General features: G+C 51.7%; 1 protein-coding gene across 1 annotated transcript in view; it reads right to left on the bottom strand.

Moving 5' to 3' along the window:
• GAS7 (growth arrest specific 7) overlaps positions 1–16,839 on the bottom strand; it is a 188,603-nt gene that overhangs the window by 29,925 nt on the left and 141,839 nt on the right. The window contains exons 4-5 of the mRNA XM_081806008.1: positions 11,267–11,352; positions 2,567–2,620 (exon numbers count right to left, since the gene is read on the bottom strand). Of these exons, the coding sequence (XP_081662134.1) occupies positions 2,567–2,620; positions 11,267–11,352 (140 nt within the window). The remainder of the gene's footprint in view (positions 1–2,566; positions 2,621–11,266; positions 11,353–16,839) is intronic.

The raw sequence follows: 16,839 nt of genomic DNA, 5'->3' as shown, positions 1-16,839 counted from the left end.
CACCAGCTCCCTACCCCCCCAGGGATCCAGGGCATCCGATGCGCCACATCGGGAAGCGGAGGCTAGAGTCCCCCAGATTCCTCTTTCCAGGAGAGGAGTGTGGCTTTGTCATCATCTCCTCTGGAATCCTCTAGATTTCAACCCACCCCACGGCTGGCCCTGCCCGAAGCTTGCTCCAGGCCAGCGCAGGGAGGGAAAGCTGGAATGTCAGAATCAAGTTCAATCCTGGCTCCTCAGCCCCACCTGGATGCCATCGCCCTTTGTTGCCCAGCAAGCATCTGAGCGAATGCCTGCAAACGTCTGCTCAGTGGGATCCGACAACGTGGGAGATTGCTCACCCCGTCCCCACTAGCCTGTGCCCCGGGAGCTGGGCACCCCTCCACCCCCCCCCAACCCCGTCCAGTGGCCCTGCGGGGTCTCCTCCCTGGGAAACTATGAGCTCTGGAGGATCAGAGCCCAGAGGGAGGGCTGGGAACAGGGCTGGGGGGCAGGGATCGAGTGCTCCGTGGACAGGAAAGAACAGCAGCTTGCATGCCGGCCTGCACCCATCTCGGCCCGGACACGTGCAGGGTGTCCGGGGCCCCCTGGGCGGGCAGCCGGCAGACCCAGCCCAAGGCCGGGGCTCTGCTCCTTGCCTGCTCCGTGCCCTCTGGCCAGTCTCTCCTGTCCTCGGTTTCTCCAGCAAAAATTCCCAGAGGCTTAAGTGTTTATTTAAAACCCCTGGGGGTGTTGGTGACAATGCAAATGTCCCAGTGGGCCCCAGATCAACTAAGTGTCGGTCTAGGAAGGAACCCATCGAGGAACTTGCATTTTAAACACGTGTCCCAGAGGCTAAGGCTGCCGACTCCACTTTGCAGGCTCGCTCTGAGAAGCTCTGATTTAGGTCAGTGGGAAGGCAGAGGGAAGACGAGAGGCAGGGACAATGAACCGGAGAGGAGACTCTGACCAAGTGCCAAGCTCTGGCCCAAAGCCAGGGCACAGCAGGTGACTCGGGCCCCGCCCTGGAGCCCCCAGGACCATCCCCATCAGCCAAGTGCTTTCCACTTTGCATTTGTCCTTTTCACTTTTCTTCTACAATTCTAATATACCGCCCTCCCCTTCTTCTCCCTCTTTCTCCCCCGTTTCTGGGAACTTTAGGGGGCTTCCGCTTTGCCTCTGGGGCATTTTGCGGCACTCTGGAGATAAGGATGATGCCCCCGGGAGGTCTGCCCCTGGGGCCGGCTCACGCCCTGCCCCAGGCCCCACGCTCCTCCACAGGCAACCTCCACAGGCGGGGAGAGCACAGGTCTTGAATCCTGATGCACCCCAGCCAGGCGAGGCATGGCCGCCTGCCTCAGTTTTGCCATCTGTAAACAGGGTCGAGAAGATGAGTGCACACTGAGCACAGTAACTACGCGCCAGGCTCTGTTCTAAGTGCTTTCTGCATACAGACTCATTTAGTCCTCACCCCCCCCCCCAGGGCACAGACACCCACCATCTCCCCATTGTACAGATGTGGACACTGAGGCACAACGGGGCAGAGAAACTCGCCCCGGGCTTCTGTGCAGCTAGTAGGTGCTTTAACAGTCCCTCTGGCTCCAGAGCCCTTGTTCACAGCCACCACGTGAAGCTGGTCCTGTCACCTTCACCTCACACAGCGAGTGGAGAGCTCAATGAGCCACTCGGAACACTCAGTGCACACCAAAGGGGAAACAATTATTGCTGCTGATGTCACCGCATACCCAACCGTCTCTCTTCTTCCAGAGCAGGATTTTCAGCCTGCACAAGCCAGGGAAGCATACCCACTCTCGGTCTCATGTCCGTGGGGGTGGTCAGAATGGCTCAGAATTGCCCCTACTGGAGCCTGGGGGAGCAGGTCCCCCATTCCCGGCTCCCCTGCACTCACAACCAAGCAGCACATCCAGGACCACACTTCTCACGTCTCTAGTTCTTGCAGTCGGAGCAAGGCATTTGCCCCCTTTCCCCAACACGGGGCTGGGTGGTGTGTGTGTGTGTGTGTGTGTGTGTGTGTGTTGGGGGGGACCCTCCTCAGCTTGCCCATGGGGGCTTAGTGGGCTTCTGGAAGAGCCCAAGAGGCGGGCTGGCAAGAGCTGCCTGCTCCCGTCCGGAACTCTATTCTTAGGGTGCTTTCTCTTGTTTTTAACTTTGACACCTTCCACAAGTCACCCCGCATGAAAGCAACCCGCTGTGGCTGTAATTTACATGTCACATCGCTGGTGCCGAGCACGGTCCACCCCCTCCAGCCCGCCTGGGCATGTGTACCCCCCACCCCCACCGCCCGCCCTGTGACGATGGCTTCTGCATCATTCCCACCCCGCCTGCACTCGGTCACCCGGAGGAAAAAAAGTGAAAGGTGAAGTTAACAGAAGGCACGGGAGCGGGTGCGGGTAGGAGCAGGGGTGGGGGTGGGAGGCAGGGGGAATTTCCACAACATCCAAGCTTTGGAACTTCCCAGATGCCAGGCTGGGCTTGCACTCGGTGGTCCACATTGCCATGGCAACCGCCCAGCATGGCAGAAGAGCCCCAGCTCGCCCCAACCTGTGGGCACCCAGCGTAAGTCGCTTACCGTGATGGTGTTTTCCTTGCTGTGCTTTTTGCTTGGTGATGAGGATCCCAGGTTCTGGGGAGAGAGGCAAGAGACATCATCGAAGCTGTTCTCCATACTGGACATTTCAGTGTTCTATTCGGGCTCCCCGAAAGCCCCCGTGCTGGGGTAGTTCGGGGACGCGAGCGCGTGCTCCCATTAACCCTCACGTCACCATATTCTGGGAGAGGGCAGGCGGGAGTGCCCCTGACCCCACGCTGCTCCTAGGGTGGTGGCCGGGCTTGCAGGCGAATGGGAGGAAGGCTCCAGCACACGCTCTGAGGGAACTGCTCCAAACCAGGTCTCCCTCCTCTTCCCCCAGTCCTTGATTTGGGGAGTTAACCCCTCAGCTGCCCTCTGCTGGTAAACCGTTCTGCGTGCCGCCTGCATCCTCAACCTACAGAAGCTGCCCCGGGGGAGCGGAGAGTTAAAGCAGGCCACCACCTCCTGGCACCGAGGACTCAGAACAGGACTTCTGATCTGAATCCCCTGGGGTCCGGCGTATCCAACCTTCAATCCATGCACCGTGCACGGGGGGCGCCTGGCCACCTCCGAGACGCGCTGCTCTCCAACCCCGAGAGGCAGGAGGGATTTCTCAGCACAGCTGCCTCTCCGCTTTCATTCATTCAGCCTTTGGATTGCCTTTTTATGTCTTCCCGCTGCCAGCAAATAAACCACTGTCCCAAATACCTCCAAACCCACGGGTCCTAAGCAGCTTGCCCCAGGCCCAGGATGGTTCTGGTACAGAATGTTAAGGCTTACCAGCTAGAAACACCACATTGGTCACAGGAGCCTGTGACCCTAAAGGGGAGGAGGGTCAATTCTGGGTCTTTGTTGCCCCATTATTAGCAGTTACATTAGTGATTCAAGAGGGTCTCTGAGCAGGGCATGTGATGGCCACTCCCATCCTGAGCCACTCAATGAGCAGGGAAGCAGGCTCACCCCAAGGCACGGTCAGGGGCCATTATAGGCCTGTCCTGGGACCCACAGCCTTCTTTCTCTGGTGGAACCTCAGGACGTGGCTGTCAGAGAGGCTTCTCCAGCCAGCCTCAGGGAACCAGATTGGGGGTTGGCACAGCCCCGGACCACCGGCAGGATGAGCATCTGGGCGTGGGGGTCAGCCCTGCCTCAGGAGCCCCTCTGCTCACCACACAAAACAGGACCCCAAATCGGGTCCCAGCTGCACCTCCCAGAGCTGACCCAGCAGCTCTCTGGGGGGGGGGCAGGGAGGGGGCAGCGCCTCTGAAGCAGAGTCTGGGGGCCTCCCTTGGGGACACACTGATCTACGTTGTGTCATTCATCAAGGCTCCCCTACTTCTGGTAGCTGGTATAGCAACCCCAGCAGGCTCTGGGGCGACTTCAAGCTCGTGACCAACCACAGCTTTGACAGACACTTCCAAAGCATCAACGCATCCAGCTCGCCTACCCTGGACCCTCCCAAGCTATCAGTGGTACCCCAGGGCATTTGCCCAAACTGGGCCACCTGGGAGGATGACGGAGTCCGCGTGGTAGGGGCTCAAGTGCCACTATCCTGTGTCAGGTGCAGGGCTCTCTTGCAGGCTCATCCATGCCAGGGAGGGAGATGTGGGAGAAGAGCCTCTGGTGTGGTCAGTGGAGGAAATTAGAGCCCCGGGCTGAATATCTCTTTTCTCTATATTCTTCCAGCTCCCCACTTTGAGGCTGGCTGTTTTCCAAGTGTCTCTGCAGGGGTGGAGAAAGATCTCCATCATCCACAAACCTGGATTTGGGGACCACTGTGTCCGAGGCTCTACAGAATGAAGCCGGACACAGAGGTTGTCGTCCTCCCCGTAACTCAGGCCAGGAGGGGAGGGTGAGTAATGGCATTGTAAGGGGACATTCAACATGTGGGTGTTGGTGCCTTCCCATTCTCTGCCCTCCTGGTGATGCAGTCTCAGCCAGGGCTGGGCAGGGGGTGACCCCAGGCTCCTCCAGGCACCTTGGGCTCTGTGCTTGCTGCCAATGGCCCGTGGCTATTGTTCCAACATCATCCACATAAATATATGTCATATATATGTACTGTATATACATACGTGTATATGTCCATACATCACACACACACATCCCAGTAGCACTTCATGAAAGGGCCCCAAAGGAATGACTCCTCCATCACAGGGAGACTACCTACTAGCTAGAAGTTGGTTTCTAAATATTATTCCGTACTAAGAGGAACCGGGCTCCTTGGAGAAATAGCTCGTTCCAGATGCCGGGTCGATCTGGCTCATCTTAGTATTCTGGGAGGTTAGAGACCGTGCAAAGAACGATGTGATCTCACAAAAAGACCCAGGCGCCTGCAGAAAGAAGTTCCAACAAGCCAAATTTGGGACAATTTGAGCATGATTATGAATAATGATTACAAATGAGTAACTTCAAAAGGCAGTGAGAGAGAGAGGGGAAGCATTTCTTTATGGAAGGATGCCCATTAAAAATGGATAAAGCATCACAAAATCACCATCTGCAAACCCTAACATCAAAATGGATTCAGGCCACGGTCACCAAGGATGCTCAAAGCATTGAGCGACAAGCCTGTGAAGGAACAGGAGATGCCCATGGTCTCACACTATCATCCCCCCAATTACTGGCTTATTAAAAAGGGAAAACGTACCCTTGCAAAGGGATCATCACATTCACCGGGAGCTCAAACTCCCGGTTAGCATCTGGTAGGGTGTTAACCTGGGAGGCCCCAGGTGGTAGATATTCTTGCCAGAGATGTAAGCCCCGAGTCTAAGCATAAGAAAACAATTAGACTAAGCATGTGGGTCATTCTAAACTGAGCTGGTCTCTTCCCAAATAGAGTCACCATGGGTTAAGACAAAAGACCAAATGTGTGGCGAATACAGTCTAGATTAAAAGAAGCTAAAAGCCAGAAATGAGATGAAATCGTAAATCCCCACGATGGAATACTATTTGGCCAAAAAAAAGGAACATGGTGCCTAATACACCTGCAACATTCACGGACCTTGAAACATTGTTCCAAGTGCAAGAAGCCAGACCCAAAAGACCACATGGGGTGCGATTCCGCGTATATGAACTGTCCAGAAGAGGCAAATCCACGGAGACAGAAAGTAGATTAGTGGGTGCCAAAGGCTTTTGGGGATTCTTTCTGGGGTGATGAAAACGCTCTAACACTGATTATGATGATTGTGTAGTTCTGTGACCACCACGCTGTGCATTTTAAATGGCGGAACTGTAGGCTGTGTGAATTACATCTCAATAAAGCCCCCAAAATGGAAACTAAAGAGATCCAGCCAACAATGTATCCACGTGCGAAACTGGAATGGACCCTGGACTGGAGAGAAAAGCAGCTATAAAAGACATGTTGAGGACAAATGGGGAGTCTGAATATGAATTATAGATATTAGATGAAAATAGCCAATTAATGTTTTCTTATGTGGGCTAACGATATCCCATTCATGTCTTCCCCTACAGAGATATGCTCTGAAATGTTCCCAGTTAAAACAAATGTCAGGGGTTCCTGGGTGACTCAGTTGGTTAAGCGTCTGCCTTTGGCTCAGGTCCTGATCTCAGGTCCTGGGATTGAGTCCTATGTTGAGCTCTCTGCTCAGCAGGGAGCATGCTTCTCTCTCTCCCTCTGCTACTCCCCCTGCTTGTGCTCTCTCGCTCTCTCCATCAAACAAATAAAATCTTTTAAAAAATAAAATAAAACAATATAGTAGACTTTGCTTTAAAATAATCCCAGGGGAGGGAAGGAATGGGGATATAAATGAAACAAGATTGGCCGAATAATCGTTGCAGTTAAATGATTAGTCCCTAGGACTTTATTATAACATGCCTTCTACTTCTCTAAATGTTTGCCAATGTGCATAATAAAAGGTTTTTTGTTTTTTTTTTTTAATGTCTTTTGCCTATGATTCTAGAAAGTTTTTCTCCTTCCCTTTTAAAAAGTCCCTCCCCAGCCTGGTCTCCTCCTCTCGCCTGGGTCACTCTGCCATTACTGTGAGGTGAGAGCCCCGGGGGGTGGTGAGCTACAAAGCAGTGCTGGGTAGACCCACGAGCCCGGGCTGGGCAGGTCTTCTGACCGTCTCCCGGCCCCGTGAATAGCCTGGGTCCCACCTCCTCGGCAGACGGGATCCAGAATGAAACCTCTCAGTGACTTCCCGGTACCGCTGGAATAAACCCAAGCTCCGCACAGTAGGCCGGTGCAGACTCCTCCAGCCCCCGCCCCCCTTCCGCCCTCCCTGCACCTGCTGATTCAGGAAATCACAGCCCCACTCGGCCTCTGCGGGTTCATTGAAACCACCGCTTTCCTTCACCTCCTCTAGGCATCCACATGTGCTCTTCCCTCCACCTGGAAGGCTATTCCCCACCACCATCCTGGGCCCAGCTAACCCCTCGCTCATCTGTCCAGTCTTAGCTTACTTTCGCTTCTTCTGGAGCCCGTCACTGACATTTCCAGCACCCCCTGCGGCCACCCGAGCAGGTGCCCAGAGCACAGACTTCCTCCAGCACTTACCACGGCCGACACGAAATGATCATTTATCTCCTGTCTCCTCTGGCACCAGTTACAAGCCTCCGCCCAGGCAGGGGCTCTGTCTGCCTGTGACTCAGAGCCTGGCCACGAAGGAGACGCTCAAAGGAACACGTGTAGCTGGACTGAGGAGGGTCCCCGTTAGGTGGGTGAATCTCAGCATCTTACCGCCACCTCAAGCTCCCTTCTCCAATGGGACCCTGAACTTTCCAAGCCCTCGGTCCCACCCCCTTTCTCCTCTCGCATGTAGGGTAGGAAGCCAGAACAACGGAAAGGTTGGTCACAAAAGGGCCCGGGCTCTGGTGGGCAGGTCTCTTACCCGCCCCCATACCCACTCCACCTGCACAGGGATCAGAGGGGTCCCTCCACCGGCAGGCAGGCAGGGGACAGGCCAGGACGTGCTTCTGCAAAGGAGGCCAGCAAAACTCAGTCTCTGATGCCCCAGCCTCCCAGGCCGGTGGGCCCCATTTATACGGTATCCGGGCAGCCTGCCCCAGGGTTGCCGGCCAGAAACCTCCACTGGGTGGCACCAGATCAACACCACCTGTGCCCAGCCATCTGGTCTCCCAGGACTAGGGAAGGAGCAGGTAGGCACCCCCCCGGGTCTTCAGGGCACCCAGCCAGCAGTCCTGCCCATGACAGGGCACAGTAGGGACACGTTCCCCCGCCCCAACATTCTAATCTCCCTGATGAGTTTGCTTAAGGAGGAACAGCTCACAGAAAAAAGAACACACAGGGCTTTGGGCAAACCCTGGGCAAGCCGCTTAACCCACCCCCAACCCTGTATCTCAAATGGCCCTGTGTTCGTTTGCTCATTCATTCATTCTTCAGGTATTACTACGCCATAATTGTTATCCATTCTAACTGGCAGCCTGGGACCGTGTGAGTAAACACTACACTCGCCAAAGAGCGCTGTATATACTTTTGGGGATCATTTGTTGGCGGCACTCTCCGTAAACGCGAAAACTTCTCATCCTAGGGGCACCTGGGTGGCTCAGTCGGTGAAGCTTCTGCCTTCAGCTCAGGTCATGATCTCAGGGTTCTGGGATCAAGCCCCACATCGGGCTCCCTGCTCGACAGAGAGCCTGCTTCTCCCTCTCCCTCTGCTCCCCCTGCTTGTGCTCGCTCTCCCTCTCTCTGTCAAATGAATAAATAAAATCTTTCTAAAAAAATAAAAAAACAAAACAAAAAAAACCTTCTCATCCTATTTCTGCAATTGGCCCCAAGCACCTTTGTGGAGAGCCTTCCATTGCCTAAAAAAAATAATATGCTACTTTCCAGTTCTGGGAACTGGTGAACAACCATATTTGTTCTCTCCGCACACTGCGTTGTTTTTGTTACTTTGATGATACCTCAACTTTCCACGTTATCATCTGGAAAGAATCCACTCCACCTGCTCCTTAAAACAGTTGCTTCCTGCCCCCCTCCCGGGTCTCCACAGCTGGCCTACCCCGCATCCCCAAGTACCAGCACCCTGCTTCTCATAATGTGCATGGTACCTGCCCTCTACTCAAGTAAAATGTGTTCATTTTAAGAAACGTGCAAGATCCTGCAAAGTATAAAGAAAATAAAAAGTACTTTAGACCAAGGTTTCTCAACCTCAATACCACTGTATTTTCGAACTGGATAATTCTTTGTTGCGGGGGCAGTCCTGCGCTGTATGGGATGACTGGTCATATTCCAGAACCCTCCTCACTAGCTGCCAGCCAGCAGTACTCCCTCCCCAGCCGTGACAACCGAAACGTCTCCAAACAAATGTCCCCGATGGAGAATCAGCCTTACACGCAGATAGGACCAACATCACCGTTCTGATTTCTTTTTCTTCTAGTCCTTTGTCTTCATGAACATGTGATTTCCTCCTCGCAAGTAAGACTGGCTGTGTATGGAGAGTGCGTGCTACTTTTATCACTCAGTATTAGGTTCTCAGCCTTTTCCTAAATTCATGAAGTTTTCTTCAGAAATGGGCTTTCTCATGTCTGCATCATAGAATGGGCTGGCTATGCGGGGCCAAAATCCACTGCACCCAGCTCCCCTGTTGCTGGACAGTTCGGCTGGGTCCTCTACTGCAGGGCTGTAAGGGAAACGCTTCCCACACAAATCAGAATCCCTGAATGTATTCCAAGAAGAGATGCTGGAGGGCGATGTTCCTGGGTCCAAGCAGCTTCCAAGAAGGTTATAGCAATAAATGTTAAAAAAAACAAAACAGTTCGGGAACAACTTCACAGTATTTTGGGGCTGGGGGGTAGCGCCGGCTTGGTCAGGTTATGTGATAACATAGCAGAATTTAGGCTGGTGTCTTCAGAAAACAGTCCGCAGTCAGGTGGTAAATCAGCTTCATGCCGAATAGATTGATAAAGGCTGTGTTGCAAAGGCTTGGGGCGGGGGGCGCGGGGGGGGGTTGCTCGGCAGAAAACACACAATACCAGGGCTGTGTGTGATGTGTGCCATGAGCAGGGGCGTGAAGGGGACGAACACACACACACACACACACACACACACACACACACACGCTGTGCAATATCAACCAGGCCCAGATCCTCCTCGCTCAAGGCATGGTCCTCTGACCACCATCCCCAGCATCCCCAGCATCATCAAGCATCATCAGCATCACCAGCATCCCCAGCATCCCCAGCATCCCCAGCTTCCCCAGCATCATCAGCATCCCCAGCATCCCCAGCATCCCCAGCTTCCCCAGCATCATCAGCATCACCAGCATCCCCAGGATCCCCAGGATCCCCAGCATCATCAGCATCCCCAGCATCATCAGCATCACCAGCATCCCCAGCATCCCCAGCTTCACCAGCATCCCCATGATCCCCAGGATCCCCAGCATCCCCAGCTTCCCCAGCATCATCAGCATCTCCAGCATCATCAGCATCACCAGCATCCCCAGCATCCCCAGCATCCCCAGCATCCCCAGGATCCCCAGGATCCCCAGCATCCCCAGCATCATCAGCATCCCCAGCATCCCCAGCATCCCCAGCTTCACCAGCATCCCCAGCTTCACCAGCATCCCCAGCATCCCCAGCATCATTAAGCATCATCCGGGGACTGCTTGGAAACAGAACCTCAGGATCTTTCCTAGACCTCCTGAATCAGAATCTACATTTTAACAAAGGCCTGGGTGATGAGTGAGTCCATCAGAATGTAAGAAGTCTCGGCCCACACGGACGTCCGGATTCTTTTCCAGAGCACTAGCTGAACTGAACCTGAGTCCGATGCTCAGCCTCCTAAGACAACTTCATGAAGTTTCCAAAAAGGAATGCTCTTGCCTGCATTAAAGCTAAGTGTCACATTTTAGCCGACTGCAGCAACAGATCATGAGGCCCTTCTTTCTGGTGCACAGGACCCACTGTTGGGGGTAACAAGCAGCTACTCTCATCCTGAGCACCGGCAACTATCACGATCACCACCATCATCCCTGGGGGCCTGGAAAGGGCTGACAGAGTCTGCAGCCCTCATTAAGAACATCTCCTGGATATAACTGATGGAAAGAATAAATAAGCCAATCCTCACCTCCTTAGACGCAGTTTAACGCAACTCAAAACACCAAGGGGCTCGGCATTGAGGTCCAGACTGACCGCTCGGTATTTGTGTCACCTGCTTAAGCAGCCTGAGACTCGGTGGTCTCGCCTTTAAGACGGGAAAGGTAGACAGGTGTTTGTACAGGTTGTCAACGGATAAGATGAATGAGAAAACAGGATGGGAATGAATCTTAAACCATTCTCCCGTTTCTTCCCATCCCATCGAGGTCTCGCTGCTAGATTATTAAAAGTGAGAAAACATTTTACAGAATTCCGTTCTGGGTGAAGTCTGGGGTGGGGAAAGGGGGTGTGTAGAAGAATGAAAGTGGCCTGGCCCCATCCATATCCTTAAAGTGACAGAAAGCGAGACGGTATTTATCAGGAATCCAGACGGCAGGATGGACCCCTCTGCCCCAACGATGGTTACAATCCACCACCATCGCCCCACTCCAACCACCCTCAACTTCTAGAGAAAACCAACAAACCACAATCGCCCACTCTCTCCCAATCACGGCACACAGGAACGACCCAGATATACCAGCCACTTTCTACTTGGGGCACACCCGGGCTGTGGTCACCTGGACCCCCATGCGGTGCTGTTTTCCCGGCACCTCCCTGGTGACCCCTACCTCCCGTAACATGACCCCTTACCTGGGAATCACCGGTGGATTTTCGGACACTCATGTGGGCAGTCTCGGGAGGGTGCGCTGGGGTCCCTGCCACGTGGTATCCATTCACTGCGGGAAAGAAACACTGCTCAGAGGCCACGCCAGCCACACACGGGCGACACCGACTGCCTGCAACCGTGGTCCCTTCCCCCACGTCACGGTCCGCCAGCCTCTGAGATGTCTCGCTCGGCCAGGACCATCTCCTGGGCTCTGACCAGGGTTCGCGGAGCTAGAGATGGGTCGCAAGCATCTCTCTAATCCCCAGCTCCCAACTGTGCGACTCTTGGGGGACCGCGTTTCTTTCTGAACCAGAGACGGACGTGCTTCCGTGATAGGAGGTGGGGTCACTGCAATCCACAGCTGTCACTTGAAAATGCCGAATCAGTTGTGGCCACTGGTGCCGACTCCACGGAGTCAGGCGGCCCCTCCGCCACCTGCTGGCATCTCCCCAGAGGAACGCCCCCACCCTCGCCCTCACAGCACTGTAATACCAGTATAGAATGGAAAGAGCACGGGGTTTACTGGTTTCTATGAAATTTGGCTTTGCCGATTAATAGCCGGGGGTATCACAGGCCATCCCTTTTGAGTCTCAGTTTTCCTAAAGTAAAAAAAAAAAAAAAAAAAGGAAAAAAATTCAAGGCTGCAAAATTCTACCCCTATGACACTCACTGTGCTCCCAAGGTGTGCTGATCAACCTGCTCTCTTATGGGGGCAGTGGGGAGCAGGGCAGGCTTGTAGCATTTCCCAGTTTCCACTGGGAAACTGCCAATTCAAAGCTCCCAACACCCCCACAGGCTCCTGATGCCACAAGTACCCACTGGGACCCGTGCGATCTCGGGTCTGCTCCCTTGCAGACACGGTTACGTGAGCTTAGGGAGCAGTTCCTCCTCTGTGAGCCTCAGCTTCCAGATCTGTGAAATGGGGATAATCCTCCCCAGTCTCCAAACCTACTCGGTTGGCATGAAAATCCAGTGGGGGCAGTACTTGCGAAAGGGAGCCTTGAGTCATGAAGTAATTCATGAAAAGGGGAGAGGGATAGATGGAGGGAGGGAAGACCACTGCTTCTGCTCCTTGAGCCCCAAGCCTGCGTGATCTCTAGTAGACACCAGGGAAGCATGCTTTCCGCATGCCCCAGGCTTGGAGGAATTGCTGCAACATATAGACTGCACAGGTCAAACGAGAGAAGATATACAAACTGAGGTCCAATGCTTGGTTCTTGTTGGGAGCACCCTGCAGTGTGGCAGGAAGCAAGGGGAGAGGTTGGCTGAAAGTCACTAACATCTACTGATCTGCTGGAGGCAGGCAATGGGGTGATGAAGCAATGGGGGTGATGAAGGCCATCCCACGCAGGAACCGTTTTCATGCTGGGGGATGTCCCCCATTCTCTGCCATTTGCAGTGAAAAATGCAGCGCCCCCTGCGAGCAGAAACACAGACCCCCCTTAGCAGACCCCTCTGGGCAGCTGGGCTTCTCCCTGATCTGCGGGGCTGGCCTGATACCCTGGAAGTGGGTGGGCACAGACACAGGAAGGCGACAGGAAAACTGGGCACGTGGCTGGCCCCCAGTGCAGCTGGCTGGGGAAGCAACAACCACCAAGAAATTAACCCGCATGACCAGTCACAGCCCTGGTCTGCACCCGGGCCCCTCGGCAGCCGGTTGCATGCTAATACTATATCCATGAGCATGCTGGTGTAAGAGGAGCCGGGGGTGCGATTCGAAGAGCATCACGGAATGTTGAGGGGATCGAGGAGAAGTTCCTCAGGTCAGCATAAGCTATGCCAGGAAGGGCACTAGGCTGATGATAAATACAACCCACGATGAAGGCGTACCATTCGAGAACCGTCATTTATCAAACAGCATAGCACTGAAATCGAAAAAACACATATGCCGGAGAATCTAAAGACGACAGGAGAAAACCTTAGTTACACTGCTTTCAGTCGATGACTGAGTAGTAGAGAAAAGTGAGGACGTAGAATATCTCAGTAATTTCATTTAGAAGGCTGAATGAACTAGATACTAAACATCATGGGTTACAAACAAAGATAACATCTTTTTTTTAAAGATTTTATTTATTTATTTGAGAGAGAGAAAAAGATGAGTGGGGGGAGCGGCAGAGGGAGAAGCAGACTCCCCGCTGAGCAGGGAGCCCGATGCAGGGCTCGATCCCAGGACCCCGAGATCATGACCCGAGCTGAAGGCAGACGCTTAACCGACTGAGCCACCCAGATACCCAAGATAACATCTTTTGCCAACAAGCCACGGAACATTTTAAAAGGCCTGGGCATACTGAAGTCACAAATAAGGTGTTGCTAAATCGCAAAAGGCATAAAGAACACAGGCCACATTCTTTGACCAGAACGCAGTAAAAGCAGATATTAGTAATGAAAGAACAAATACACAAGATCACCATCCCTCCAACAACCAAACACTTGGAAATTTCAGAAAATGCCCTCCTAATGTCAGGTCAAAGAATTTAAAAACGGGAATTACACAATATTTAGAAAATAATCAGGAAGAACATATCAAAACAGATGGGATAAGGCTTGAATTATATTTGGAGGAAAACCCATAGCCTCCATTATTCCATTACCAAAACCAAGGAAATACAAATAAATGGACTAAACATTCAAATTAAGAATTCACAAAAACCTTTACAAGCCAGTAAAGTAAACCAAAGGAAAACATGAGAAGAGGATATAAATATGGCACTAGAAATGAACTGGTTAGGAAATGGGATGACATTCGCAACTCAGGCACGTTCTCTTTGTGTGGGGGTGGCTTTCGGCGGGGGGATCACAACAATAAAAAAGCAGGTCAGCCCATCTAATCTGAGACTGAGAGAGTGCATGAATGCTCAGAATGTAGAGTTAGAAAGAAAACATAAGCAGATCTCGTAAGAGATTTTTTTTAAATGCAAGCACATAGGATTTATAACTACATGCTAATAAATACATAACCTTCCATAAGAATCAAATGATCAAAAACAGTTTCAAAAGACACTAGAAACACCAAAATGAGTAAAACCTTTGAAAAATGACCTCCCTCCAAAAGGCACTGGACCCAGACGGTTTTATGGGCAACTTCGCTTAAAAGCTCAACGAAGAAATACCTAGACACAAACTATACCAAGAGTTTGGAAACGTGGTAAATTTCCCAGTTGATTATATAAAAATCAGCATTACCCCGATCCCAAAAATCTACCAAAGACCACAGAAGAACCGAACCACAGTTCCGTGTGACTACAAACACGAAATATGTCAATTCTTACCCAAGCAGGTCTTAGCTAGGAAGGAGTCACTACCTTTGATGATATTGGGTCCCTGTACACCAGGGTTGTCCCCAGCCCCTTCTGACCCCCACCTCCTCCCCTCATGGCACCTAAAAGTGCACCCTCAGTACACCGCTGTCTTTGCTTCCAGCATCCCCCAGGCGCCCCGCCCGCCACATGAACAGCGGCCAGGAACTGGCAAATGCAGGGGCATTCTGCCCCTAATCCATTCTCTTGTTCTCACTTCAGTTCTGAGCTGTCAGCTGCTGGCTAATTACTTTCCATGTCAAAACAATTACTGGGAAAGAAAAAATAATTTCCCATCCAACCATTTCTCCCCACCCAGCAGCTCTCCCCTGCCTGGTCTTGCTGTGTTTCATTCTACCAGTCCCAGGCACACTCAGAAAAGCGATCGGTGGAGATCTGAAAAGTTATGGCTCACCCACAAGCGTCCCTGATTATTTCCAGTCCTCTCGGCTTACCAGGGGTTAGATGCAAAACAAGTAAGGCCAGAAGTGGGTGCTTTTGAAGCCTCCAGCCTCCAGGGGGTGGGAGTGGGATTAAAATAAAATTGGTCAAGGACTGTTCATAACCATAAGGAACATAATTCAGTCTGGAGATATTAAAAAAAAAAAGTAAAATGCCAAATTCAGCTGTTTTTAAAATAAGAAAAAGGAACAGAAAGCTCTTATGTAGTAACTTTCATAATTTCAAACACAAATATAAACACACACGCACACATTTCATTCCTCTTTGTGGGCAGTTAAACAGAGGGAGGGCTTGAGAGATGAGTCATGAGAGGAGGGGACAGGTATTTGGGTAGAAAGGGAAAGGAGGTCTTCAGGGGGCAGAGGGAGAGGATGTGAATAAAAACAGAAATGGAGCGTAGCAGGAATTGTCGAGAGAGGCCAAGCAACAGAGAAGAGCCAGCAACATCTGCTGCCCAGAATTCACACTCCCCTCTAGCTCCAGGCCCCCAACACAGAAAGCTCCAACCTCCATGCCCCACTGTCCACGTTTCTGTTCCCTAAAGGACCCCCAAGGGTAGACTTACTCTGTCAAACAAGAAAATCAGCCCTGGAGACAGCCCCCTTTTAGGTCTGGCCCAATCTCCCTTCTTTCTGGAATAAACACGTAATTTCTTTCCTCAAACTGAAGAAACCCGGGAGCCCCAACAAGGCCTTGTTCCTGAACCCTCCCCCCACCATTCACATATTCAACACGGCAGAATGCAGAGTTTCCCCGGGCATGCGACACACGACACCAATTTGGCAGGATGTTCGTTCTAAGTGCAAAGCAATGAAGGTAAAGGGTAGAGTCTTATGATCCAAAGACTTTGGGACAGGTGCCCCCATTATTCAGATATAAATTACTTTATTACAGGAGGCCTTTTTAAATACAAGCACACCTCAGAGACATTGCAGGTTGGGTTCCAGACCACCACAATAAAGCGAACATCATAATAAGGAGAGTCAAATGAATGTTTTGATTTCTCGGTGCACATAAAAGTTCTGTTTAAGCTACACTCTATTAAGTGTGCAATAACGTTATGTCTAAAAAACTGTACACACTTAATTTAAAAATGCTTTATAGCTTTAAAAAAACCATTAGCCATCATCTGAGCTTTCAGGGAGTCCTCACGTTTTTGCTGATGGAGGGTCTTGCCTCAGTGTTGATGGCTACCAGATGCTCAGGGTGATGGCTGCTGAAAGCTGGGGTGACTGGCAATTTCTTAAAGTAAGACAACAGTGAAATCTGCTGCATCGATCGACTCTTCCTTTCACGAATGATGTCTCTGTAGCAGGCGATGCTGTTTGATAGCATTTGACCCACAGGAGAACCTCCCTCAAAATCGGAGTCGGTCCTCTCAAACCCTGCTGCTGCTTTATCAACGAAGTTCATGGAATATTCTCGACCCTTTGTTGTTGTTTCAACAATCTTCACAGCATCTTCACCAGGAGTAGATTCCATCTCAAGAAGCCACGTTCTTTCAACCGACAGAATGGGAGAAGATATTTGCAAATGACGTATCAGATAAAGGGCTAGTATCCAAAATCTATAAAGAACTTATCAAACTCAACACCCAAAGAACAAAGAATCCAATCAAGAAATGGGCAGAAGACATGAACAGACATTTGTCCAAAGAAGACATCCAAATGGCCAACAGACACATGAAAAAGTGCTCAACATCGCTCGGCATCAGGGAAATCCAAATCAAAACCTCAATGAGATACCACCTCACACCAGTCAGAATGGCTAAAATTAACAAGTCAGGAAACGACAGATGT

This window comes from Leptonychotes weddellii, chromosome 15 (genome assembly GCF_054177405.1).
Source record: "Leptonychotes weddellii isolate Sample4059 chromosome 15, ASM5417740v2, whole genome shotgun sequence".
NCBI lineage: Eukaryota > Metazoa > Chordata > Mammalia > Carnivora > Phocidae > Leptonychotes > Leptonychotes weddellii.
Note: the sequence above shows the minus strand (reverse complement) of the source record. Positions and strands in the feature narration are given on the sequence as shown.